The sequence below is a fragment of the Salvelinus fontinalis genome, chromosome 11, assembly GCF_029448725.1.
Source record: "Salvelinus fontinalis isolate EN_2023a chromosome 11, ASM2944872v1, whole genome shotgun sequence".
NCBI classification, from domain to species: Eukaryota; Metazoa; Chordata; class Actinopteri; order Salmoniformes; family Salmonidae; genus Salvelinus; species Salvelinus fontinalis.
Window position 1 is genome coordinate 16245766 of NC_074675.1, and position 27389 is coordinate 16273154.

General features: G+C 43.3%; 2 protein-coding genes and 1 pseudogene across 2 annotated transcripts; all 3 read left to right on the top strand.

Annotated features, from left to right (window-relative positions):
• The first annotated feature begins 1281 nt into the window (after window positions 1-1281).
• On the top strand, window positions 1282-14476 carry LOC129865164 (rab GDP dissociation inhibitor beta-like). The gene is made up of 11 exons (XM_055937683.1): window positions 1282-1446; window positions 9128-9235; window positions 9585-9684; window positions 10063-10197; window positions 10493-10691; window positions 11015-11146; window positions 11481-11580; window positions 11690-11861; window positions 12276-12420; window positions 12507-12561; window positions 12704-14476. Exons 1-11 carry the CDS (start codon window positions 1402-1404, stop codon window positions 12857-12859), a joined length of 1347 nt encoding a protein of 448 aa, XP_055793658.1. The 5' UTR covers window positions 1282-1401; the 3' UTR covers window positions 12860-14476.
• Window positions 14476-18165, top strand: LOC129865167 (ankyrin repeat and SOCS box protein 13-like). The gene is made up of 6 exons (XM_055937688.1): window positions 14476-14568; window positions 14776-14963; window positions 16653-16809; window positions 17134-17268; window positions 17468-17659; window positions 17750-18165. The coding sequence occupies exons 1-6, from the start codon at window positions 14508-14510 to the stop codon at window positions 17881-17883; spliced, it is 867 nt and encodes a 288-aa protein (XP_055793663.1). The 5' UTR covers window positions 14476-14507; the 3' UTR covers window positions 17884-18165.
• A 74-nt stretch (window positions 18166-18239) lies between these two features.
• On the top strand, window positions 18240-26560 carry LOC129865166 (ankyrin repeat and SOCS box protein 13-like; annotated as a pseudogene).
• Window positions 26561-27389: the final 829 nt, after the last annotated feature.

Here is a 27389-nt window from a genome sequence, read left to right on the forward strand (position 1 = left end):
GAAACTGAGATATCCCTTTCTCAAAACAAGGTTCAGGGCGTGCTGCCAAATTGCAGATACTGATAGTGAGGATTCGTTCAATCAGTCACTTGCATGAACACAGAAATTGGTTATTAGAAAAGCACAAACATAAAATGTTCCATCACAAACTTTTACTTTAGTGCCTCCTGCCTACACCTCCAACACCACTTCTAGAGCATCTGGTCTCCCATCCAGGAACTGACCAGGACTAAGCCTGGTTAACTTCAGAGGCAAGCCAGCAGTGGGATGCAGGGTGGTATGCTGCTGGCTCTTTGTAGTGGCTGAGTGTATTGATACACCATCCACAGTTTAATTAATAACTTCACCATGCTCAAAGGGAAATTCAATGTCTATTTTATTTAATTTTTCTCCTACCAATAGGTGTCCTTTGCGAGATATTGGAAAACATCCCTGGTCTTTGTGGTTGAATCTGTGTTTGAAATTCACTGCTTGACTGAGGGACAGAGATGAAGTAGTCATTCAAAAATCTTGTTAAACAATATTATTGCACACAGAGTGAGTCCTTGCAACTTATTATGTGACTTGTTAAGCACATTTTTACTCCTGAAATAATTTAGACTTGCCATAACAAAGGGGTTGAATAGTTATTGACTCAAGACATTTAATTTTTATTTTTTATTAATTAGTAAAATGTTCGGTAGTGTGTAGGCCAGGGACAAAAAAAAAATCTACATTTAATCCACTTTAAATTCAGGCTGTAACACAACAAAATGTGGAAAAAGTTAAGGGGTGTGAATATTTTCTGAAGGCACTGCATATGTTGTTATACATAATACCATGTGGCAGTTTGGAATATGAAGGATTAATGAAAGGATTAGGGGAGTATATGTTGTTATGATTGTGTGGGTTTGTCACCTGACCTACTGACTCACCAAAGCAAACTGAGGATGCAATGTGGACTGAATCCAGTCCATCCAGGAAAGACTTACTTAGTGAACTAAGGTGATCTATGCATAGCACACACACATACACACGGGAGAGAACATACATACTCCGTATAATGTGGCTAAGGACAATGTCACAAAGAGGACACTTCCGACAAAATAAATGCTCAGCATAGGCAGGTGGTGGAGTACGGTATCTAGAGTAGACTTTTACAAATTACAAGATGAATAAAATCACGATTCTTATGAAAAATATATTAAGGGAAATGTCCATTGATAAATACATAATCGATTCATTATCAATATCCAGCAATCGAAGAAATGTTACCTTTACTAACAGAAGACTATAGGCTCCTCCCCTACAGTGAAGCGGAATTGCTTTACGTTGAACCACAGCCCCTTTCATTTCCAGCTTTGCAGATCTCCATTTTCTTCGGGCCAATATTCAGGAAAAGAGGAGAAAATACTTGGGAAAATGAATGAAGAATACGACGTTATCGTGCTGGGTACCGGACTGACGGTGAGAATAATTGTACCATGCCATTTCGTTCCTTGAATAATTGAAGCGATGCTCAGAGGGAATATGTTCCTTCAATTGCCACTGTGCGAGATTTGCTAACCCGCTACGGCGCTAGCTAGCGTAGTTCAACTATCGGCTGGGCCTAATAAACTAGCTAGCTAACTACTGTCAGTGGTCATGTCTGTCAATGTTTGCATTCACAAGTATTTTTCTCAATGAACTTAACGTTCGGTAACTAACTAGGTAACAACTAATACGTTTAACGTCATTTTAAGGTGGTGCCTCAGTGTCATATTCATGCATGCTGTTTATCGATCAAATTGAAAAATCTAACTGGCATTGGTAGCTAATTGGTTAGCTGGATAGCTACTGTAGCTGATGACAGCTTTGTTTAGGCTAACGTGTCCCAGTTTGTTGGTGTATTGTCCTTTTTAGTTTGAACAAGTGTGCCTATGCTCTCATGTTGAGTGTGATACAAAGCTAGTGTAATTTTCGAGTTGGATACCAATTTATGTAACGTTACCATCACCATGCGATGAAGCTTTATTCATGAGTGCTTGGATTTCTCTAACAGGCGATGGTTTTGGTTTGTTTTGGGGAGGAGATTCTCCCCGCGAGTATCAGTTTAGCTAGCTAACTTGTAACTAGTTAGCTAATCTAACTGGTGTACCTATGATGGGTTAGTACACTGAACAGAAATATAAACGCAACATTTTCAAAGATTTTACTGAGTTACAGTTCATATAGAACATCAGTCAATTGAAATAAATAAATTAGGCCCTAACCTATTGATTTCACATGACCCGGAGTACAGATATCCATCTGTTAGTTTGCCCCCCATTTGCCTCATGCAGCGTGACACATCTCCTTTCCATAGAGTTGATCAGGCTGTTAATTGTGGCCTGTGGAAAGTTGTCCCACTCTTCAATTGCTGTGCAAAGTTTTTGGATCTTGGCTGCAACTGGACACGACCTACACGTCGACCCAGAGCATCCCAAACATGCTCAATGGGTGAGATGTCTGGTGAGTATGCAGGCCATAGAAGAACTGGGACATTTTCAGATTCCAGGAATTGTGTACAGATCCTTGCAAAATGCGGCTGTTCATTGTGCTGAAACATGAGGTGATGGCGGTGGATGAAGGACACAAAAATGCGCCTCAGGATCTCGTCACAGTATCGTGCACTCAAATTGCCATCAATAAAATTAAATTGTGTTCATTGGCCGTAGCTTCCTGCCTACCATAACCCCACTGCCATCATGGGGCACTCTGTTCACAATGTTGACATCAGCAAACCGCACGCCCACACGACACCATACAAGCTGTCTGACATCTGCCCGGTACAGTTGACACCGGGATTCATCTGTGAAGAGCACACTTCTCCAGCGTGCCAGTAGCCATCGAAGGTGAGCATTTGCCCGCCGAAGCCAAACTGCAGTCAGGTCAAGACAACGAGCACGCAGATGAGCTTCCCTGAGATCGTTTCTGACAGTTTGTGCTGAAATTCTTTGGTTGTGCAAAACACAAGTTGCATCAGTTGTACGGGTGGCTGGTCTCAGACGACCCCACAGGTGAAGAAGCCGGATGTGGAAGATCTGGGCTGGCGTGGTGGCCGGTTGGACCTACTGCCAAATTCTCTAAAACAACATAGGAGGCGGTTTAGGGTAGAGAAATGATCTTGCAACAGCTCTGGTGGACATTCCTGCAGTCAGCATGACAATAGTACGCTCACTCTCAACTTGAGACATCTGTGGCATTGTGTTATGTGACAACTGCACATTTTAGTGGCCTTTGATTGTCCCCAGCACAAGGTGCACCTGTGTAATGATCATGCTGTTTAATCAGCTTCTTGATATGCCACACCTGTCAGGTGAATGGATTATCTTGGAAAAGGAGAAATGCTCACTAAAAGTGATGTGCTCAAATATGAGAAGCTTTTTATGCTATGTGTATGGAACATTTCTGGAATCTTTTATTTCAGCTCATGAAACATGGGACTATGTTGCGTTTTATATTTTTGTTCGGTATAAATAGCTAGCTAATTCAGTGTTTTGTAAAATGAATTGGTAGTGAACAGCCACACCTGCAATTTCTGAACCATAATCCACCAAACCTGTTCAAATATTTTTATTGAACACACACAGGAAGGGTGTATAGGTATGAAAGGCAGGTATACAATTTTTAACTAAACATAAAAGAGCAGATAGAAATAAAAAGATCCAGAGTTCTGGGTACAAAACAATTATTACAAGACATACAAAACAAGGACAGGTAGAAAGAAAGAGGGTGGGTGTCACCCCCCCCTTATTCCCCCCCCTTTATCCCTCCCCCCCTTTATCCCTTCCCCTTATACCCCTCCCCGCTGCTCGGGTGGCGGTGCCAACACGTGCTGCCCAGAGGTGGATTAAAATATTACAATGGAGAGTGCGTTAAAAAGTACAAATTCACAGCGCCGAATGGTTTAAGTAAGAGAGGAAAGGCTGCCAGATCTGATCAAATGTTAATAATTTATTGTTCAGAATATATCTAATCCTTTCTAAGTGTACAGTGTTTGCCAATTCGCTGAGCCATAATTTGGTAGTGGGCGCTTCCCTCTTTTTCCATAACAACAAGATTCGTTTTTTTGCCGAAATGAGACTGTAAGAGATGAGTTGTTTTTGGGGGTTGGTTAGTCCGATTAGGGAATCAGACACTCCCAGGATTATCAGAAGCGGGTCTGGGTCAAATGAAGTCTCCAGAACTTCAGAGAGGATCCTAAAAATTACACACCAGTAACCACGCAAGCTAGAGCATAGGGCAAAGCAGTGGAGAAGTGTACCCTGTGCAGCCTGAATAATCCACCAAACCTGAATGTAGCTAGCTAATGTTACTTAGCTCAGGGTTTCCCAAACTCTGGCCTGCCCTAGCACTACACAGCTGACTCAAGTAATCATAGCAAAAAACAAATGTGCACCAAGGGGGAGCCCAAGGACCGAGTTTGGGAAACCCTGATTTCGCCAGCTAGTTTCTCAAGTTGGTTCAGCAGTACTAGCTAATTAGTTTGTCCACTAGCCAGCTAACTAGCCAACATTGAGAGAACCAAAATGATCGATATGTTGTTGCCACTGCTTTACTCAGCCGTAAAACACTCGGTTGATGCATAACAGGAAAGACTTGTAATATAATTTTCTGTACTCTGAGGCATCACTCAGATTATCTATTGAGTTTCCTGTCTGTCTCACATGTCTGACTCACGTGAGGGAGTGTTTTGTTAAAAATAACAGTTCAGCAATAGAACACACACACAAGACAAAATCATACTGTTTCATGTGAAACAATCCATTGCCAAGGTTTGAAAGCAATACTTTCACTGATATAGGTCCAGCTAGTTCCTTTGCTGTCAGTCACACTGACTGTCACATTCCATGTTTACATAACTAATTACATAACATATTCGATTCAGGAATGTTGTGAAATCGTTCAGAATCCTGTGCAGCCACGTTTTGTGTCGTCCGCTCCAACAGGATGCGGCAGTCAGGAATGCATTTGGTTTGTCAGTGGTAGGGGTAGGCAGCCTGGCTAAGTGTTGGATTTAGGGTTGGTGACTCCTGTGTTGTTTTAGACTGCAGATGCTTGTGGTTCGGTCACAAAGGAACTGAGAGTACAGGGCAAGTTTAAGTTCTGCAAAAGCGAGTCAGACCGTTGTCTGAGAGCTCTGAGGCATCACGTAGACCTAACTGGCACCCTATACTATGTTAGGTTCTAATTATCAGAGTACGAACTCGACGGACACTATGAAGGCTTAAACCAAGTTTATTCTTCCCAAAAGATCGAACAGCTGAACAGACAAAAACGTATTCACACAAGCACTGATATTTAACCCTTTCTCCTATGCTAAGTCTCCTCCTACACATCTGAACAGCCAATGCATCTGTTGCTAGACAGAACCTTAGTGACATCTGTTCTTCCTCACTTCATCTGACCTGACCTCTACCCCAAAGTGCTCACTCCTCCCCAACTCACCGCTTTCATGGTGCCTAGTACCAGACTTTGTCTCTTCTCCCAGAGGATCCCTCCTATAGGATCCCTGATGGCTAACAATAACATATTCTAGCATAATGTAAACATTATACATTACCCTCTCTCCCACAGTGACATGAATAAGTAAGTAAGTAAGTAAGTTTCATATTCTCATAATCCAACACAAGTATCCAGTTCTGTTTGGCATTTATTTAAGCATCTCAAATACCCGCCACACACACTCCACACTGATTGTGGTCTATGTGGTTCCTCTTTGTGGTTGAGAAAGACATGGTGGGGAAAGGAGAACTGGCTGTTCTGGGATATGCTTTTAATGTATGTGTTCTTCTTCCTCTGCAGCTGGGGCATAGTAAAAATCCAGCTCTAGTCTCCCCAGTGACTGGGGGGGGTGGGGGGGTCCTTGTCCATCTGTCCCCTTACTAAAAGGATGAGGCCCAGGAGGGCATGGTCATCAATATTATAGCCCCTCTTTTGCACCACCGCTTGATACTTTTGGTTGTGATGTCATTCATGTGATGTAATTTGAGTCCTGGCCAAGCTAACCTTTTTCCTGATAGAGGGCTGCAGTGGTAGATGAAACATGGAGGCATTAGATTTAGGTAACATCTTTGAGCGTCATTCAAATAGAGCTAGGTAAGATGATGTGATGGTTCTAGTACTGTGTGTGGATCCTGAGAGTGCGCAATGACATTACAGGTGCACTCTTCTTGCAGTCCAGATATTGGATCATAACCTTTTGGTGCCACACATGAAGGAGTTGTGGGGAAATGTCAGCCAGGGTGGCACTGTCACACAGTCACTCTTGTTCCCAGCGTGGCTCACACGCCTTTTGAACTTCAGAGAGCCGCCCAACACTTTACCGTCTTCAGAGTGGGCCTCAGTCAGTCACTCATCATAAAAATCCACCTGCTTTTTATAGGGCCGCTGTGTTAAAGATTTAACTGACCTTTCCCCCCTCACTTCAATTTGTTTTATTGCTTGTGTTTGACTCTTCCTTCCTGAATTGAGGATTGGTCTCTTCGATCTCTTTCAGCCTGAGGTTGTGATGACTAGGCTACCCCCAGCAGAATGTCAGAGCCTGCAGACAGCAGGGCTGCCTGAGTCACATGCCACTCAAAATTGTGTCTGGGAGGCATCCATTTAGTGCAATATATTATTCAGGAAGTTACAGCACCTAAAAGAAAACACCCCGGAGAGTGAAATGTGTCGTTTAACAGTGTCAACCATAGTAGAACGGCGCCCCTGGAGCAAATTGGGCTTAAGTGCCTTGACACATTGACAGGTTTTTCACCTTGGTGGCTCGGGTGATCAAACCAGCAACCTTTTTCATTACTGGCCCAACACTCTAACCACTTGGCTACCTGCCACCCTCCATGTATATTTAATGGATTTACACAACTGTGATGCGAAACAAGGACAATTTACACCACGCAACCAAATTGATTGTCTTCCTAAATGAATAGGGAAATATGAACAGCTTAGACACTTGCCAATGTATTTTTCTCATCAGAAATCCTCAAGGCACGTTTGGACTTTCAGTAACACCTTTTATGGTGCCCTTTTCCCACAAAATAAAAACATCTGTAAATACTTGGTAATAATTAGTACTAAAATGCTAATTTGGTCATTATGGATGGAACATCAAAGGCATTTCCTGCACCTTTTTCTAAGATGCCTTTTATGAAACAGACGTTCCTCATGTGCTTGTGGTAGACTACCTGTCAGTGAGATGAGCACATGCTTCCGCTGCGGATGTTGAGCACAGGCAGTCCTGCGTCACTTTATTCTCACGTTGAGTGACATCAAGGCTTCTCTCTGAGTGGACATTGATTTTTCTTTCCCTGAGAGACCTGACTGGTCGGTGCTTCTTTTTTTTTATTTTTTAGCTCAGTAAAAGTCTCTGTTTGTCTAACGTTAAGGCCCATGGTCTGAAAATGCAGTAGTGAGGAAATGGTACTGTCCTTAACTTAATTTTGCCCAGCCCCAGATGAGGGGTTGGCTAGGGCTAGCATGGGGCAGGCTAGTGGGCCAGGGACGCTGTATCCCCATGATGATGGTAACAGCAGGGCAGGGTGCTGTTTTTTGCCCTGATCTGAGTGGGGCTGACTCTAGGGAGATGGAAACTAAAACAATAGCAACACCAGTGCAGTGTCACTTCCTGTTACATAGTGCATCCTGTAGGACCTGGCAGCAGTGTACACCAGGAGTGTGGAATCATGACACTGTGCTGTGGGGTCCTGTGTTTGTCGTATCATTAGTCATTGTCAACACAATGTAGCCTATAAAATATGCTTCTCCGTCAAACACAACCTGTCACCTTTTCTCCGAGTCATTCCACAGTCTTATCAAGGGTGATTTGTTACAGTAAGATCAAATATTGCGGATTCAATATGTAGGCAGAAGCTACTGGATGAGGTAACCGTCTATCAGCACAGTGTTCTGAATCGGGAGGCGTTTCAGTTTAACTTTTTTTGGAATAAAGTCCACGGAATCACATGATGCAGAGTGGTTTGCTGCTTCTACAAACCAGCTGCCGTAATCTTAAAGCCTTTCAAAGACTGTGGGAATTCCAGAGTCAGTCACACACGCACGTTTTCCTCTGGCCGGCCGGCAGTACCGTACCAGGCAGCCCGTGATTCTTGACTCAATTTGGGAAACTATTGCCTTGACAGAGGAACTTGAATGGCAGCCTAGCACTGCAAAGGGAGAAACAGAAAGCTGCTGATCGGCAGCTTGGTTGTCTGATCTAGCCTAAATTCCGTCTTTTAAATGGAGCGTGAGTTGAATTGGACGCTCAAACCTACTCCCCTCTCTGCATAGCTCCCTGCTTTAGCGGTCATTGCTGAAACCCTTTATTTTGTGGTCACACTGTCACTACAGAATGCCTCTACTCCAGAACGACAGAATGTTAAATAGAGTTCTGTGTTCTAGATTCTGGAATCCTTCCCTACTGTTAACCAGGCTGGGGATCTTACTGAATTGGTCCCACCCACGCCCCTCTGTCCTCCACTGCCCTCTTATCAAAAGTGGCAAACGCGCGCACACACACCAGAGGCCATCTGCAGTCACAGCCTTAAGTCTACTCTCCCGGAAGATTCATCAGTGGATTTAATGTTTGTTTGTCTGTGTCATATCAATCTTCTTTTTAGGAAATTCCTGCTTATTAGGCTAAATGATTGCTTACACTATATAATCAGTGTTAATCAATTTTAAGTGCACACACAGCTAGCAGAGGGGAAGCATGGGTAGACCACTAGCATAAGCTATCATTATAGAGACCCTGCAGCTGGATTGGTCCACTGTTGGCCGGCCACGCAGTCAGTTATCAGAGCATGAAAAGACAGGGCCAAACCAGACAGGGACCACATTCATTACTTTGACTACATTCTGCGACAAAGCCTCAACTATTTCCTTGTCTAGTTGAATCTGGGCTGTGTGAAATCTGAGGCTTTTAGTTCATTTTCTGCCATTATAAAACAATCGTATCTGGAAATACTGATACCAGCAATATTCATACAACAATACAATTGCAAACATGAAAATCAATATCTAGGATTAAATTATCATTCCAAATGTTTGACCTGTGCGATTTTGGCAACTATCCAGGTATAAGTGATTTGTGATGCTCAAACCACTCTCCTTCCTGTCTCTCGTCCAATAGGAATGCATACTGTCAGGGATCATGTCGGTGAAGGGGAAGAAGGTTCTGCACATGGACCGGAACTCCTACTACGGGGCAGAGAGTGCCTCCATCACTCCCCTGGAGGATGTAAGTCAATCTCTGACCTCTACTGCTTGACCTCTGAGGCGCTGACCCCTAAGACCAACCTCAACAGGCCACACAAGACGAAAACAAAGACTGCACCATTCTCTTACACAAGATACCTGACAGGATGCATACTCACCCATTTCCCAGCAATGTTTGTAACCGTATGAATCCGAATGATGAGGCATGAGGAAGAGAACAAGGAACTAGTCATACTAATGTTAATATCCTTCAAAATGGGTGACGGCACATGATCAATATAGTCACAGTTGCTGCTTATATATGCACTCTGTTGTATTCCTCTTGGCTAAATTGCTGCGTCAACAAAATGGCCAAATATTTTCTCTTTTAGCTGTATAAACGCTTCAGTCTCCCAGGCGCCCCACCGGAGTCCATGGGAAAAGGCCGGGACTGGAATGTGGACCTCATCCCGAAGTTCCTCATGGCCAACGGTAAACACTAATCACCACTTTTTATTATGTATTATATTAACTAGGGCCATGAGTTTTCCTGACCATGTCACAAGACAAGGAAAAACTCTGGGCCTTAGATATAACAATTCATCCTTGGTCTCAGTGGCAAAGAAGGGATGAATACCAAAAATGTGATTCTGGAATATTCAGTAGTTGTCGTGGCCGTATTTGATAAAGCGACTGATCCTGTTGCCTAGCAATGATTGGATGTGATTGACAGGATGAGGCAACAGAGAGAACTTTCAATTTGAAGACGAATGAAGCTGTATATGTAAAAGTGATTTGAATTGGATTGAACTGTGTTCTCCTAACCTGCCTGGGAAAGGTAACACTGCTTTGTCCGTCTCACCTGTGCAGGTCAGTTGGTCCGCATGCTGCTGATCACACAGGTGACGCGCTACCTGGACTTCAAGGTGATCGAAGGCAGCTTCGTCTACAAGAAGGGCAGCATCTACAAAGTGCCCTCCACCGAGACCGAGGCCCTGGCATCCAGTGAGTGGTACAGGGGTACTATGGGAAATAGAGGAGAGGTTGGGTTTCGTAGTTTTGATGTCCGATAAGCTCAGGTTTACTGTATGCGGAGTTAACTTTTAATCAAGTCTAATATCCATCCAGCTTACAGCAGTCTAAAACAGTGAATTGATGACATGTCATATGTCAAAATGTCTTACTGTCCTCCCAGTTCCTCACAAATAACCTCTTACTGGTTCTGTATTGTCTTGCTTTTCAGCTCTCAATCATGTAGATAATTAGCTACCCCTGAATAGCACAACTCTCTCCCCTACAGGTCTGATGGGGCTGTTTGAGAAACGGCGCTTCAGGAAGTTCCTGGTTTTCGTGGCTAACTTTGACGAAAACGACCCCAAGACCATGGAGGGCGTGGACCCCAAAAAGACAACGATGAGGGACGTGTTCAAGAAGTTTGACCTGGGCCAGGACGTCATCGACTTCACAGGACACTCCCTCGCCCTCTACCGGACAGACGAGTGAGTCACTTGCATCATCTTATTGGCTGAGCCAGAGATAGAAGGTGTTTGGCCATTTTGGGGTTAACTAAAAAGCATGAAGAGTTCCAGGTCGTCCTGTTTGCAGTTGCACTACGTTGATAATCAGATTTCAGGATATAGCAATATTCTGAGACTGTAAAATGTGACCTGGAACGTCACCGTTATGAAACCTTTTAGATGACATGGTAGCCTCACAAGCACATGGTGTCAAGGATAGTAATTTTATTTTCCAGTCTTTCAAGAAACTTGGTTATATATTCAAAGAAAGCCCTGTCTTCGTACTTGTTTTTCCCCTCTCTCAGGTACCTCGACCTGCCTTGCATGGACTCGCTAAACAGGATCAAGCTGTACAGCGAGTCTCTGGCCAGATATGGCAAGAGTCCGTACCTCTACCCCCTCTACGGCCTGGGGGAGCTGCCCCAAGGGTTCGCCAGGTAAGGCTCACCTCAACTCTGACCTCTAACCTCTATCATTTTCAGGCTAGCTGCCTTTTTGTTTTATCAGTTTTGGCTTGTTGACTTTCATTATGCAAATAAAAGTTTGACTCATTTGAATCCAAATACAATGTTCAGCAGAATGCCCAATGATTACTTCTTTTTTTTTCTGTTGGACTGTTCGAATTTAGATGGGTCTTTTCAAAGTGTGCTACTTCTTGAAAGTATACAATAGAATTCTGAACCATGTGCTTCTTGTAAAAATTGACATTGTCAGAGAATTGAACATTCTTTACAGAATCTCTCCCTCTCGTTCCCTGTCTCCTTCCTGTAGACTAAGTGCTATCTACGGAGGAACCTACATGCTGAACAAGCCCATTGAGGAGATCGTCATGGAGGATGGAAAAGTAGTGGGAGTCAAGTCTGAGGGAGAGGTAAGAATCTTGTTATTTCTCCCCGGCTTATATAGAGGCTGTACTCTGAGGACTAGAGGAAGGCATGTGTAATCTTAGCGCTAATACTTAACCTATTCCCCCCCCTTAGATCGCCCGCTGTAAGCAGCTGATCTGCGATCCCAGCTATCTAATGGACCGCAGCACCAAGGTCGGTCAGGTGATCCGGGTCATCTGCATCATGAACCACCCCATCAAGAACACCAGCGACGCCAACTCCTGCCAGATCATCATCCCCCAGAACCAGGTCAACAGGAAGCACGGTGAGCCCCGCTGCAGGAAGTGATGTCACCACGCAACGCCCCTGTGGAAACAATGCATGAGATTTATAAATTGAACATGAGAGACCATCTTCATGCTCAAATACCCAGAAGTATTGAAGTATTCTACTTACGACTAAGATGATACTAACATCACGTAGCAGGCGTAAAATAAATGCCTGGGGGAGGGTTGTAAGGGGACAAGGAAGCTAGGTTGACGATCCAGTATCCCTGAAAACTGTTTTCACTGACCCCGCTGAGGGTGAGATGATGGTGAATCAAGTTAATATTTGAAGGGTGGCATGGACCTAACCATATCACTGCTCCAAATCGCATCCAACTCGGACAAGGAGTGAGATATTGAATTTGCTGATCTCTTTTTAAAAAATTTATTAAATTGTATTAAATTTTTTGCAGATATCTACGTGTGCATGATCTCCTATACTCATAATGTGGCAGCACAGGGGAAGTATGTGGCCATCGTCAGCACCACGGTGGAGACGGACAACCCTGAGATGGAGGTCAAACCAGCCATGGACCTGCTGGAGCCTGTCGAGCAGAAGTACGAGCCTCCTCACTAAACTGTTGTTGGATGTCTCCCACTAGTCTTTACTACGGTCCTGTTGACTTTGTCATTTCTCTCTGCAGGTTTGTGAGCATCAGTGACCAGTACGCACCATCTGACATGGGTGCTGAAAGCCAGGTGGGTCCATTACTTCTGTTTGTTTCTGCTTAACCAGTGACCTTGTGCAAATCCAGTGACCTTGTGTTAACAAAAAATACAATTATTGCTCGTCTTGTTTGCCTGTGTTTAACCATCTATGGATTTCCTATTGTTGTTGTAGATCTTCATGTCCCGTACCTACGATGCTACCACCCACTTCGAGACCACCTGCGACGACATCAAGGACATCTACAAGCGGATGACGGGTACAGAATTTGACTTTGCAGAGATGGAGCGCAAGAAGAACGACATCTTCGGCGACGCAGCTGACCAGTAGAGAAACAAGCGAGTCTGCAACACTCGTGAATATCAGATGTTTGCCGCCGACAACTGAAATAAGGAAAACCAAACAAAAATATAGATTAAATGGGCTGGCTGATGATCCAAGTGTATGTTTTGCCCATTATGGAAGTTCACACTATATAAAGTTATAATATAACAGCGCTGGAAAAGGGGGCCAGGTGGGAGTTATGCTTTTTCTAATCACTTTCAGAGAGTTGTTGCACTGAACATTGGTATACATACGGCCTACATTCTTTTTCATTATGTAACTGATCATTTTCTCTCCTGGATGAGGGCGTTTAGTCCACAGATGCCAAATCAATTGATCAATCAAAAGAAAACAGTACCACAGTGTGGGAGGGTCAAATTTATTTTGTCCAAATACTTAAAATAAATAATGCAACCATGTAAAAACATAAGTGTATTGGGGAAATGAATCATGAAATGTGATCAGATCAGTTGTATTTTTCTTGTCGGGTGTTTTTGTTGTGAGGGAGGTGAGTGGCTTGGCTTGTTCCAGTTATATTGAAGCACTATTCCTAACAGGCCATAACCAAAAAAGGGTTTGGCCGGCAAAGCTTCATTTGACCACCGATAACCATGTGTGAGAGAGAGGAAGCTTTTAATTGTTTCCGTGACCAGCTAATATAAATACTCCATCGATTGTGATTGGGGGCCGTTGTTTTTTTGTTTTCATTTATCAGCCCCCTTGTCCTAGTGGCTCATCTCCAGCCTCTAGTAGCCAACCCTGGGCAAGGCATCTTACTGTACCTAGACCAAGCCACTGAACGAGCAAGTATAGTCCAGCAAGAAGGCAAACTACCTGGACCTGTTTGCAGCTTGAGTAACCATAATGTCTTAGTAAAGGAAAGAATAGTATTCTATTAAAAATGAACAGACCCGAGCAGACTGAAGCAGGTTGGGCATTTGTGGTAAAGTTGACTAATTGCTTTAAAATGACCAAATGTCTACTATGGCAGTATTGATATGACAAGGGCCCTGTTTAAATGTCATCAATGTAAAAAAAAAATATATATATATATAATAATACAAAAAGACGGTGCTCAAATGATTTCTGTACTGCAAAGTAAAAATGTACTTGTGAAAAAACAAATGTATTTGTTCCTATTCAATAGTGAGTTGGTGTATTCCTGTCTGAGGGGCTTTTGTGGTCATTTCAGTATTGGGAGCTTTGCCTTTGAAACTTCCTCTTTAATACTATTTTATGATATCAACCTCAACTGTCTGCTGAAGCATCTATGAACTTTGCACTGAAGAGGACCTTTTGAGTTATTCATTGATGCAAGACTAAAAACAGACAAGTCTGATTCGTATGACAAAGACCATCATTTGGTGAATTCCTGTGTTGGCTGGTTGGTATTAATATTGCATCCTATTTGTAACCGTTTTAATGTGTAATGGTAAAATGCACTGTTAACAGGGCATGTCCACAAAATCAAAAAGCTCTTATAACATGGTGGGCAAATACGTACTTAAGTCATTTTCACGCTTAGAACTACAACTCCCAGAAGCCTCTGCTGCTTCCCTGTCATAACAAATATCGTCACATGGACGCTGTTCCAAAAAAATAAACCCAGTGCACTCGTGTTGATTTTGTTTATCTGTCACGCTAATATTTCCCAATGGAAAATCCTGCAATAATGGAAATGATAGCGGCACGGCGTTCGAACTTTGGAGATATTGGTGAGTGTTCGATTTGGGCAAACTGGCTATCAACTTTTTTATCTGAACTACATACATTCCAATTATGGACGGAAAGGTGGTGAATGTAAATATGTTTGCTTTCATTCACTGCCCAACAATGTTCATTGGATTAACGCATAATTGCGCAACCATGCGTAAATACGCAGCAGGTCATGTTTGAGCCAGATCCTCTCCCTTTCCTACTAGGGTTTTGGGCAGACCGAACCGCGTTGCATGAGGCTGCGTCCTTAGGCAGGGCTCTTCAAGTGAAACAGCTGATTGAGGGTGGAGCATCTGTAAACATGGTGACAGTAGACAACATCACCCCGCTCCATGATGCCTGCATCCAGGGACATCCAAACTGTGTCCGACTGCTACTAGATGCAGGGGCTCAGGTGAGGCAGCTACAGTAGGGCTAAATACACTGCTCAAAAAAATAAAGGGAACACTTAAACAGCACAGTGTAACTACAAGTCAATCACACATCTGTGAAATCAAACTGTCCACTTAGGAAGCAACACTGATTGACAATACATTTCACATGCTGTTGTGCAAATGGAATAGACAAAAGGTGGAAATTATAGGCAATTAGCAAGACACCCCCAAAAAAGGAGTGATTCTGCAGGTGGTGACCACAGACCACTTCTCAATTCCTATGCTTCCTGGCTGATGTTTTGGTCACTTTTGAATGCTGGCGGTGCTCTCACTCTAGTGGTAGCATGAGACGGAGTCTACAACACACACAAGTGGCTCAGGTAGGTCATCCAGGATGGCACATCAATGCGAGCTGTGGCAAAAATGTTTGCTGTGTCTGTCAGCGTAGTGTCCAGAGCATGGAGGCGCTACCAGGAGACAGGCCAGTACATCAGGAGACGTGGAGGAGGCCATAGGAGGGCAATAACCCAGCAGCAGGACCGCTACCTCCGCCCTTGTGCAAGGAGGTGCACTGCCAGCGCCCTGCAAAATGATCTCCAGCAGGCCACAAATGTGCATGTGTCAGCATATGGTCTCACAAGAGGTCTGAGGATCTCATCTAGGTACCTAATGGCAGTCAGGCTACCTCTGACGAGCACATGGAGGGCTGTGCGGCCCCACAAAGAAATGCCACCCCACACCATCACTGACCCATCGCCAAACCGGTCATGCTGGAGGATGTTGCAGGCAGCAGAACGTTCTCCACGGCATCTCCAGACTCTGTCACGTCTGTCACATGTGCTCATGTGCTCAGTGTGAACCTGCTTTCATCTGTGAAGAGCACAGGCAGCCAGTGGCGAATTTGCCAATCTTGGTGTTCTCTGGCAAATGCCAAACGTCCTGCACGGTGTTGGGCTGTAAGCACAACCCCCACCTGTGGACGTCGGGCCCTCATACCACCCTCATGGAGTCTGTTTCTGACCGTTTGAGCAGACACATGCATATTTTTGGCCTGCTGGAGGTCATTTTGCAGGGCGCTGGCAGTGCACCTCCTTACACAAAGGCGGAGGTAGCGGTCCTGCTGCTGGGTTGTTGCCCTCCTACGGCCTCCTCCACGTCTCCTGATGTACTGGCCTGTCTCCTGGTAGCGCCTCCATGCTCTGGATACTACGCTGACAGACACAGCAAACCTTTTTGCCACAGCTCGCATTGATGTGCCATCCTGGATGAACTGCACTACCTGAGCCACTTGTGTGTGTTGTAGACTCCGTCTCATGCTACCACTAGAGTGAGAGCACCGCCAGCATTCAAAAGTGACCAAAACATCAGCCAGGAAGCATAGGAATTGAGAAGTGGTCTGTGGTCACCACCTGTAGAATCACTCCTTTTTTGGGGGTGTCTTACTAATTGCCTATAATTTCCACCTTTTGTCTATTCCATTTGCACAACAGCATGTGAAATGTATTGTCAATCAGTGTTGCTTCCTAAGTGGACAGTTTGATTTCACAGAAGTGTGATTGACTTGGAGTTACATTGTGTTTTTTAAGTGTTCCCTTTATTTCTTTGAGCAGTGTATATAGAGCAAGAGACACCAATACACCTACAGCATGTGTAGAAGTAGTGGTCCCTCTCTATCTCTCCATCACATCACTTTACCCACTCTTCCCCAGGTGGACGTGAGGACCATCCATGGCAGCACTCCTCTCTGTAACGCCTGTGCTGCGGGGAGCCTGGACTGTGCAAAGATGCTGCTGGAACATGGAGCCAAAGTCAACCCCTCCCTCACAGCACTCACTGCCTCTCCCCTGCATGAGGCCTGCATAAAGGGTAAGAATGGGGAATGATGAGGGGGTATATGACTGGGGAAATGGTGATAAGGCAGGGTCAGGTGGACTGGAGGAGGGAGAAAACAGGACAAGAGAGGGAAGACTGACCAGGATAGGAGGGAAGAGACTGGTGGAATAGGTGTTAAGCAGGACAAGGAGAGGTAAGAGGACTGGAGGAAGAGGTAAGGCGATAAGGGGCAGCACTAGGGCGAGTGAGGTAGGAGTGCAAGAGAAGGGATGGGTGTGAGGAGGATGCACCGTAAGTCTATAGATGTGTGAGTACTTCATATCTAATGAAACCGTTTCGTATCTGTCTATACTGTAGGTAATGCAGATATAGCGAGGCTAATGATAGTGCATGGAGCCTTGCTAGAGGCCTTTGACCTCCAGTTCGGTACCCCGCTACATGCTGCCTGTGCCAAGGAACATGTGGACTGTGCCAGGGTGCTGCTCAAAGCAGGTGAGGATGGTGACAAAGAGGAAAACATTGTCTCAAGCGACTGCTGTATTCATATCAATGGTTCTGTATGACTATACAGTGTTTATGAATACGTTTTACATACAAGTATTTGCTATGCTGGGCGGACACTGTGGAATTTCATTCACAAATCTGCCACAATGTAAGTATTGACTGTAAACAGAATGTGTTTTCTGTTCAGGTGCCAAGGTGAATGCAGCTAAGTTCCATGAGACGGCTCTCCACCATGCTGCCAGAGTAGAGATGGTGGACATGATTGAGTTACTGGTGGACTTTGGAGGCAACGTGTATGTCACAGACAACGACAACAAAAAGCCCATAGACTACACCAAGCCTGGCTCTCCCACTGAACAATGCTTACAGTATTATGAAAGTAAGTCTAGCAATAATATTTTCAATTTGTGATTCTCCATCCCGTATGTGGCTTTTGTTAGAGTCATTGTGGCTGTCTGATTATCTCTAGGTACTCCTCTGAGTCTGCAGCAACTTAGCAGAGTGACTCTGAGGACGTTGCTGGGTACCAGAGCTCTGGAGGTCGTAGGTCAACTGGACATATCTCAACGTACCATCAGCTACATTCTCTGTGAGGGGTGCTGATGCTGCCTTATGAACTGACTGACTCATGGATGGAATCCCAAAGGAATATCAGGAAAAGGAGAAAGCTTGAATACTAAGCTGGGACACATATCATCTTCATATGTTTTGTTTACTGTGGGACACACATACAAATTGATGTGATTTATTACTGTGTTATAAGCAGTAACAAATTGTAAAATACATTTCAAGAAGGCCTGCTGCAATTGTTCTAATATTCTATAGAGATGAAAGCTTGTTTTAGAATGGTTAGGGAAAATAAAGCCAAACAATGTCAGTCCTCAACTTTTGCAGTAATATGAACATTTTGACAAAACATTTCTACTTCAACTCCCGGCATGCTCTCAAATCCATCAAAGGTCATGTCAAAACCAGTCACGTGACGTGTCAGTGCCGCATGTAAACACAGCTCAAATGTGCTTGTTTACTTCTCGTGGGACGTAATTGACCGTTTTTCAACATAAAACGGGATTTGACCAAATGATGGAGGTTGAAACTGGCAGACCGTATTTCTTTGGAGACATAGGTGCGTATGAAAGTATTTCGGCTTTGTATGCTAGCATCCATTTGGTTACTGTATGTCATAGCTAGCAAGCATGTGTTCCTGATATAACAGCAACGTAAATCAGCTACATATGTGCCATGTTGTGTTTTAGTCCATATAGATTGTCAAGTAAAGGTTTACGATGGCAAAATGTTATGTCAATACCAGAGATGATCTAGCATGCACTCACCTAGCGCCGGTTGATTATGTAGCAATAAGTATTCTCTGGCTGTTGATTGTGTGGCTTGCCCCAGGCTGCTGGTCGGAGAGGACCGAGGTGCACAAGGCGGCCTCCGAGGGATATGCTGCCCAGCTGCAGCAACTCATCCAGCGCGGAGCCTCTGTCAACATAGTGGCTGTCACCCCCCTCCATGAGGCATGTGAAAGGGGGCAGACCCAGTGTGTCAGGTTGCTACTGGATGCTGGAGCACAGGTGAGACTGTCACTAAGTTGAAGGAGAGAGATAAGAGAAATATCTGCAATAAATGAGGTAGGTTAGCCATAGAATAATTAAAATAAAGGATATAGCTAGTCATAGATATATGAGAAGGGTGATGCCCAGATTCAACACAGGTTAAAGATCAAGAGAAAAGAAAGTAATGTGTTCTTTTTAGTTAATTAGGACATATATATGATTGCTGTGTTGTCCTGTAGGTGGATGCCCGTAACACAGACGGTAGCACCCCTCTGTGTGAGGCCTGCTCAGTTGGGAGCTTTGACTGTGTGAGGATGCTGCTGGAGCATGGGGCCAAGGTGAACCCCACCCTCTCTTCCCGGACCACCTCACCCCTACACGAAGCTTGCATGGGGGGGTAAGTGTGTGGCAGGTGTAGGATGAGTGTGCATCAAGATTGTTTGAGAACTTGTGACAGTCTGTTCTTGTGTCTCAGGTAACGCTGACGTTGTGAAGATCATGATCACTAAAGGTGCCAGTCTGGAGGCATATGACCTGTACTATGGGACCCCACTGCATGTGGCATGTGCCAACGACCACACGGCCTGTGTCAAGGCGCTACTCAACGCAGGTGAGCATTAGAGAATAACACTCTCTAACAACTAATTATCTGATTGTGACGAAGAACAACACAATGAATATAGACCTGAATAGAGAATAAAACCCTGGGTTTGAGTTCTCAACTCTGGAGTGCACCTTTAGTAATAACCTCTTTTGTGTGTCATTTTCTTCCTCAGGTGCCAAAGTGAATTATGCTCGGCTGCACAAGACGGCCCTGCACCATGCTGCTAAAGTGAAGAGTGTTGACATGATCGACATGCTGGTGGAGTTTGGGGCGAACATCTACGCCAAAGACAAAAACGATAAGAAGCCCATTGACTACATCGAACCCGGTTCTCCCGCTGCACTCTGCTTAGAGTTTTATGAAAGTAAGTCACAGTGTGAGAGAGGTTTTTATACCACAGTTACCAGTTATAAGCAATAGATGTGTTGTACCAGTATGTTTTTGTGGATTTCTAAGCAATGTCACAGTGTCACCAGTAGGTGGTGCCCATTGCTAATTTTTCAGGATCAGAAAGTTACAGGTAGTGGAAAAGTAAAAGAAATTCATAAAAATAAGAACTTGATGATTTTGAACCCATCAAAAACAGCTGTTTGAACACTTCTTAGTTGGTTCACAATACTCAGGTCAAGGTAGATTTAATTTCTTCCTGTTTTTTTTATGGGCCTAATTATAGAATGACATATAAAGTAGAATCCATATTCATTTAATAGGATCTCTGTGGTTCTAGTAATAAAGATTTGTTATTTATCTTAATGTGGCATAAACACAACCAGTCATGATGTTTTCATCATGTAGGCTACACGTGCATGTTTGTCCACTCACAAATGAATTCCAACAGCCGAACAGTGCTCTGCCCCAACCATTTGATGAATGGAATGAAACACCTGTTAAAACACCAGAAAGTCTAATGACATTCTGCGATTGTCATTCTGCCTACACTTGTAGCCTGAATTGATGTGTCTACTTGTAGCCTGAATTGATGTCCGCTCGCGGCAGTCTTGGCCAGTCATCCTTGCCTTGGAAAAATATCAGTGTTCTCCTCGAACCACGCCGCATTTTGGAGCGTCTATAATATGCCACCCAATTTCAAGTCAATTTTTCATGCGGCTGACATGTGGTTATGATAAATATCTATTTGAAGAAGCATATATATTTTTTTAGGATGCAATACCGGACCATACCAGCTTACTTTAACCGCTGACAATACTCAGTCTTACGTCAGAAAGATATTTCTCCAGTATTTTGAACATAGGCTAAGTCCATCTGTCCTGTCCCTCAAGTTAATGTCTATCCTACTCATGTTCCCTGAAGCTGATCAATTAGTACTATAACATTGAGTTTAGTTACGGGTCGGTAACTGACGATGAGACCCAGACAGATTCCTCTGCCACAGAGCCACTCGTAGAATGTGAGACCAGGTCTGTGCGAGATGCTACACAGCAACAGTATCCTAGGCATCAGACACAGACGTCTTGTAAGGAAAAATAAAAACTTTATTTCATGAAGTGCAAGGACGTTGTCACATACATTTTTAAACATTTGCTCAACTCATGTTTTATTGAGTTCTATTGTTGGGTAATGCAAGCAAACATCAGCATATCCCTGCTCAAAAGCTCCAGTCTTTAAATATACTAAATAGGACACATATCTCTGACTGTATATTGACACTTGAATACTATCCCAGTGTTCTATATGTTGTGGGTCGACTACATCTCCCATAAACCTTTGTGGTTGTTTGCATGTAGGTACTCCATTGAGTCTGCAGCAGCTGAGCAGAGTGACCCTGAGGACGATGCTGGGTAGCAGAGCTCTGGAGGTCGTAGTTCAACTGGACATACCAAAGCAAATCATTAGCTTCCTCTGTTACCGCTGACACCATTATCTTACTAAGGTGAAGGAAGGAAGCTCAGAGACTGAAACCTTTCAAAAAAACATCACAATTATCATAATGCTACAGTCTGAACCTTAGATGCCACTAGATTAGATGCATAAAATAATATGCATACAGCAAAGCACAGGTTTCCAAACCAACAGTGTTTTTAAGTGGAGCACTTTTCTCTTTGATGTCTTCAGAATGTGTGCCATATCATCACATTAGATACATATTTAAAGAACAGAAGCATAAGGAGGTTTTAATGGGGACTTTCTACATACAGTTTATTCCTTGAACTCCCATATCTTGTAAACCTACATAAAAGACAAATGGAGGCCCTCAGGGAAAACAAGGAAGGGGGAGAGAGGAGAAAATAAATGGACGAGAGGAAGTGATTTTGGCAGCTGATCCTGTCCACTCTGCAACACCGTCTGTGGACACTACACCAGCATCTTAGTCGCCATGACAATGCGACAACAACACATCCGTTAGCAACGCATCCCAGATCTCCGGTATATCCTCAGGAATGAGAAACGGTGTTGCAGCAGGAGGATGAGCGGCGTTCCCGTTGACACTCTCCAGATGTCAATGTGTATCGCAGAGTCCTCCCTGACATCGGAACGGAAACCACACCTGACAACTAGATGTGTTTGAGGCGGACGTGGAATCCAGGCAACAGAGAAACACCATGGAAAACGATCCTGCTTTTTTACTGTTAGTGTCTCTGATCTGTTGCATCCGCTATAGCTGAGACGTCCCAGGCCTGAATATGGTGTGTGTGATGAGTGTGTATGGATTCCTCAGAGTTACAAGATGTCTCTGGTCACTGTATTGATACTGTTATTATTTGACATAACCCGTCTTAATAATGGGAACAGAGGAATATGTCTTATCAACATGATGTCTATGTAAGGCAAGGTGCATTATATCACAAAGTGTGTTTATAAAAATATTATGACCTATTTAATCTCCCCACTGGCCACACTACCTCATTTCAGTGTGGATAATTGGGTAATATTTGGTTGAGGTGTTAATCAATGAGAATACAACCTATATTAACCCACTCAAATTAAATTCCAATAGAAAAAAGTTGTCACCCAAATATTTATCACTGCGCTTTCAACATTTTTAAAGCACAGCAAAGCTCAAATGGGAATAGAATGTCAGCTATTGATAAATCACTGTGCTTAATCTAATAGCAGAAACAAATAACCTGGATTTCAGTTGAGATTACATTAAAACTACATGGGTGCAAGAGATCAATGCCATTTGAGATTCTGTGCAGATTATTACAGAAGTTGTGAAGATCACCACAGACCCGCGATGACCTATGCATGCTATCTTGCACAAATGCACGCTTTATATGATTACAGTAACCTCAAAATGTGGTCATGGATTACTCACTTTTCAAGTTTGAATGTTACATTCGTTTTTTAAGATAGTCTAAAGTTAAAGCTATTTACTGTATTACAAAAGTAATATTGAATTGTGTTTTGTTGACAACCATCAATCAATCAATTTTATTTTATATAGCCCTTCGTACATCAGATAATATCTCGAAGTGCTGTACAGAAACCCAGCCTAAAACCCCAAACAGCTAGAATGCAGGTGTAGAAGCACGGTGGCTAGGAAAAACTCCCTAGAAAGGCCAAAACCTAGGAAGAAACCTAGAGAGGAACCAGGCTATGAGGGGTGGCCAGTCCTCTTCTGGCTGTGCCGGGTGGAGATTATAACAGAACTATGCCAAGATGTTCAAAAATGTTCATAAGTGACAAGCATGGTCAAATAATAATCATGAATAATTTTCAGTTGGCTTTTCCTAGCTGATCATTAAGAGTTGAAAAACAACAGGTCTGGGACAGGTGGCGGTTCCATAACCGCAGGCAGAACAGCTGAAACTGGAATAGCAGCAAGGCCAGGCGGACTGGGGACAGCAAGGAGTCACCACGGGCGGCAGTCCCGACGCATGGTCCTAGGGCCCAGGTCCTCCGAGAGAAAGAAAGAGAGAAGGAGAAAATTAGAGAGAGCCAAGATTTTCAAAATGTTCATAAATGACAAGCATGGTCAAATAATAATCAGGAATAAATCTCAGTTGGCTTTTCATAGCCGATCATTAAGAGTTGAAAACAGCAGGTCTGGGACAGGTAGGGGTTCCATAACCGCAGGCAGAAGAGTTGAAACTGGAATAGCAGCAAGGCCAGGCGGACTGGGGGCAGCAAGGAGTCACCACGGCCGGTAGTCCCGACGTATGGTCCTAGGGCTCAGGTCCTCCGAGAGAAAGAGAGAAGGAGAAAATTAGAGAGAGCCAAGATTTTCAAAATGTTCATAAATGACAAGCATGGTCAAATAATAATCAGGAATAAATCTCAGTTGGCTTTCATAGCCGATCATTAAGAGTTGAAAACAGCAGGTCTGGGACAGGTAGGGGTTTCGTAACCGCAGGCAGAAACAGTTGAAACTGGAATAGCAGCAAGGCCGGGCGGACTGGGGACAGCAAGGTGTCGGCATGCCCGGTAGTCCTGACGTATGGTCCTAGGGCTCAGGTTCTCAGAGAGAAAGAGAGAACGAGAGAATTAGAGAGAGCATACTTAAATTCACACAGGACACTGGATAAGACAGGAGAAGTACTCCAGGTATAACCAACTGACCCTAGCCCCCCGACACATAAACTACTGCAGCATAAATACTGGAGGCTGAGACAGGAGCGGTCAGGAGACACAACGCAACCAAATATCAACATTTTAAAGGAGATTTATCTTCAGCTTGGATAGTTCCATCTGAGCCACTGACTTAGTCTGGCTTTAATTCCAGTTTACAAGTCTACAGTCTACAAATTTAATAATTGCTATGTTGGATTCACATCTCCATCTCAACCAAAAAATGAATGTATTTTCCATTTAGATTCCACGACACAATATGTTGACAAATTATGTTGAAACAACACTTATAGTCCAGCGGAAGTGACTATCCTCTCAGATAATGCATATGTTTAACCCGTTTTGTGAACTGTCAAGTTTTTGAATGCATTCGAAAAGCAACTTCTTAGGGATAGCCCCCTTTTTTTCCATTTTTCGCCTAAATGACATACCCAAATCTAACTGCCTGTAGCTCAGGCCCTAAAGCAAGGATATGCATATGCTTGGTACCATTTGAAAGGAAACACTTTGAGGTTTGTGGCAATGTCAATTGAATGTAGGAGAATATAACACAATAGATCTGGTAGAAGAAAATACAAAGAAAAAAACAACCGTTCTTTTTCTACCACCATCTTTGAAATGCAAGAGAAAGGTCATAGTTATAGCCATCACTCTGGTTGTAATTTCGATAGTGTCCACAAGATGGCAGCAGTGTATGTGCAAAGTTTCAGATGGATAACTTGAAAAATTTGTGAACAACAAGACTTTTAGTGTGAAGTCCCCAGGTACATTTGGGCAAATCGTGAGGAGACATTCGCATTCATATTCCATTTTTCAGCAAGAATATCGTCAATCTGTATACTTGGACTTTGATTTAGCTTTCCAAGTATTAGTAGCCATATTGTAAGTTCAACATTTGCAAAACAACCAGTTTTCATAACAAGGTTAGTAGCTACATTTTACAACATATACATGGTTTTCGCATACTCTCGTAAAGCCCAGCTCATTGGCTATCTAGCTAGCTTTGATTGACCCCGATTGGTGCTTATTTTACAAAGATACAGTCGTTCAAGTGATGGCCGCCCGCGTCATCGGCGTGCCATGAAGGCGTTGCTCTCTGACCAAATATGGTGTCCTATAGGATATACTACACCCCTAATGAAATAGTGAAGTCTTGTTACCTTCTAGGATCTCTGAGGAAACATACAAATGTGATTTGACTCGTTGAAACAACGTTTAGAGTTAGATTTTCACAGATTCCTTTCTTTGCAAATTGAACGAGTGGAAATACAAAAGCAATCTGATATGAAAAATGATTTTATCTAACAGAATGACACTTCATGTTATCTCTGGGGCCCTTTGGATGATAAATCAGAGCAAGATTTCAGAATGTTAGTTCACAGTTCACCTTCAGAGGTGAATTTATCAAACCTACTGCGAAGAAAACGTGGTATTGTTGTTAGGAGCTCTCCTCAAACAATAGCATGGCATTTTTTCGCAGTAGCTACTGTAAATTGGACAGTGCGGTTATATTAACAATAATTTAAGCTTTCAGCCGATACAAGACACTTCTCTGTACCGACATTTGTTGTTTCTCTAAAATCTGCGATCTTGACAATGCGCTGCATGATTTACAACTGTCCCGTTGACGGAACGCTGATCCGTTTAAGTCAGTATCATCAATAAGCTCTAGCAGCCCCCCCATTTAGCCTCCCTTCCAAATCTGTGCTGAGACAGCATGTCTGCTGGTCTATTGAGTAAACAACATTTGTGTCAAGTGTTAAGGTTGCTAGATCATCGCTTGCGGCATTCGAGAGCTTTTTTACCATGACAGGAACATATTTGGACTGTTTTCCGTGGAAACAACGCGGCCTCATCCGTTACCGTTTCAACCATTCAGAACACATCTATAAATAAGCTCAGGAGCCGAACTAGCTGGAGCCCTCCTTGTTCACATGAAGGAACGAGGATAAATACCCTATTTTTTTAAAAAGCTTGTTAAAATAACTGGACCCCGGTTCAGAAGGGATCTGCTACTGCTAAGTCTTAAAATAGGCTGACCATGTAGATGATGGTTTGAAAGCATTTTTCTCAGTCTTAACATTAAGATGAAACAGACGGAGGAGATGAGAACAGGCATGAGAAGAATGTCCAGTTATAAAACATATATTTGAACAAATAAAAGTGCAATTTGGGGATTTTGGATCAGCCTTTGAAGGAGTGATACACCTGTTTTCAAAGGCACTTTCTCTGGCTTTTCAGAGGGCAAAACCAGTCAAAGGTATCTGCACAGGGATTTCAAACATCGGGTATTTGGTGCTGTGCAGCCAACAGAGGTTATTTTTCAATCAAGCAATATAACATCAAAGTAGAAGGGATCTAGCATGCTGCCCACACTTGATACAGTATATTCATGAATCAGTATTGGGTTTTAAGAATGCTACAGATATCTATTTATTATGATACATGTTTGTGTAACTGTTTAAATCTGTCAGAGTCAAATACTATTATAATTAATATATCCTCCACAGAAATGTATGTATAAATGAATGTGTTGCTCTGTATACTGTAAGCATTGTGTGTTAATGAACGACATTGTTGACATGCTCGCTGCCTTTTGGATTTTATTATGATAAGCTTAATTCATTCATCTAAATTGGGTCAACTGTTAGAGTAGGCCAATATCTTGATGAACAGAAGTTGAAATGAGCAACAAGATGGATCTCCAGCCATAATTTTGTCCGGTGTCCACTAGGATGTGCCATAGGTTAGGAATTTGTTTAACAACAATCAATCTCCTCGCTCACTCGTCAAGTTACAAAGCATCTGCACTGCCAGAGCATCAGGCCATGTTGCGCCTCTGAGACAAGGAAAACATTTGCTCCGACACTAGTAGACAAGAGGCTCTGAGGACATCTGATCTCCGGAGTTGTCTGAACTGATATGGAGATATAGTGAACCTTGAACTGTCCATTTGAAGAAATGGATCTATAGACTAGCATTTGAGACAAATAAATAAAAGGCTTAAAACGTGCTCATTCGTGAGTGAGGTGAGAATACACTCATTCACCCACCCTCTTTAGATTACAGAACAAACGGCTAATAGGTTATTAAGATTGAGATGGATGGGACTACTGTATTTCCCTGTACTTCCTCTGTTGCTCACCCAACACAAAAACCACATGTCACGTCGATGTGCTTTCCTAGATGACATCTGTCTGTACTATCTCGGAGATATAGCAAGGTTTATCAGTGGAATGGAGTTAGTCTAGTTAGCTTTCAACCTTTGAACTCCAACCTCTCAGTAGATATGCCAATGTGTATTATCCTCACATCTTTGTTAGCAATAAGAGACAACTCTTCACCTCTTTGTAGACAAGTTTGTAAACTTCCTTGGGGGGGGGGGGGGATTAAGGATGAATGTAGATAGAGCAGGC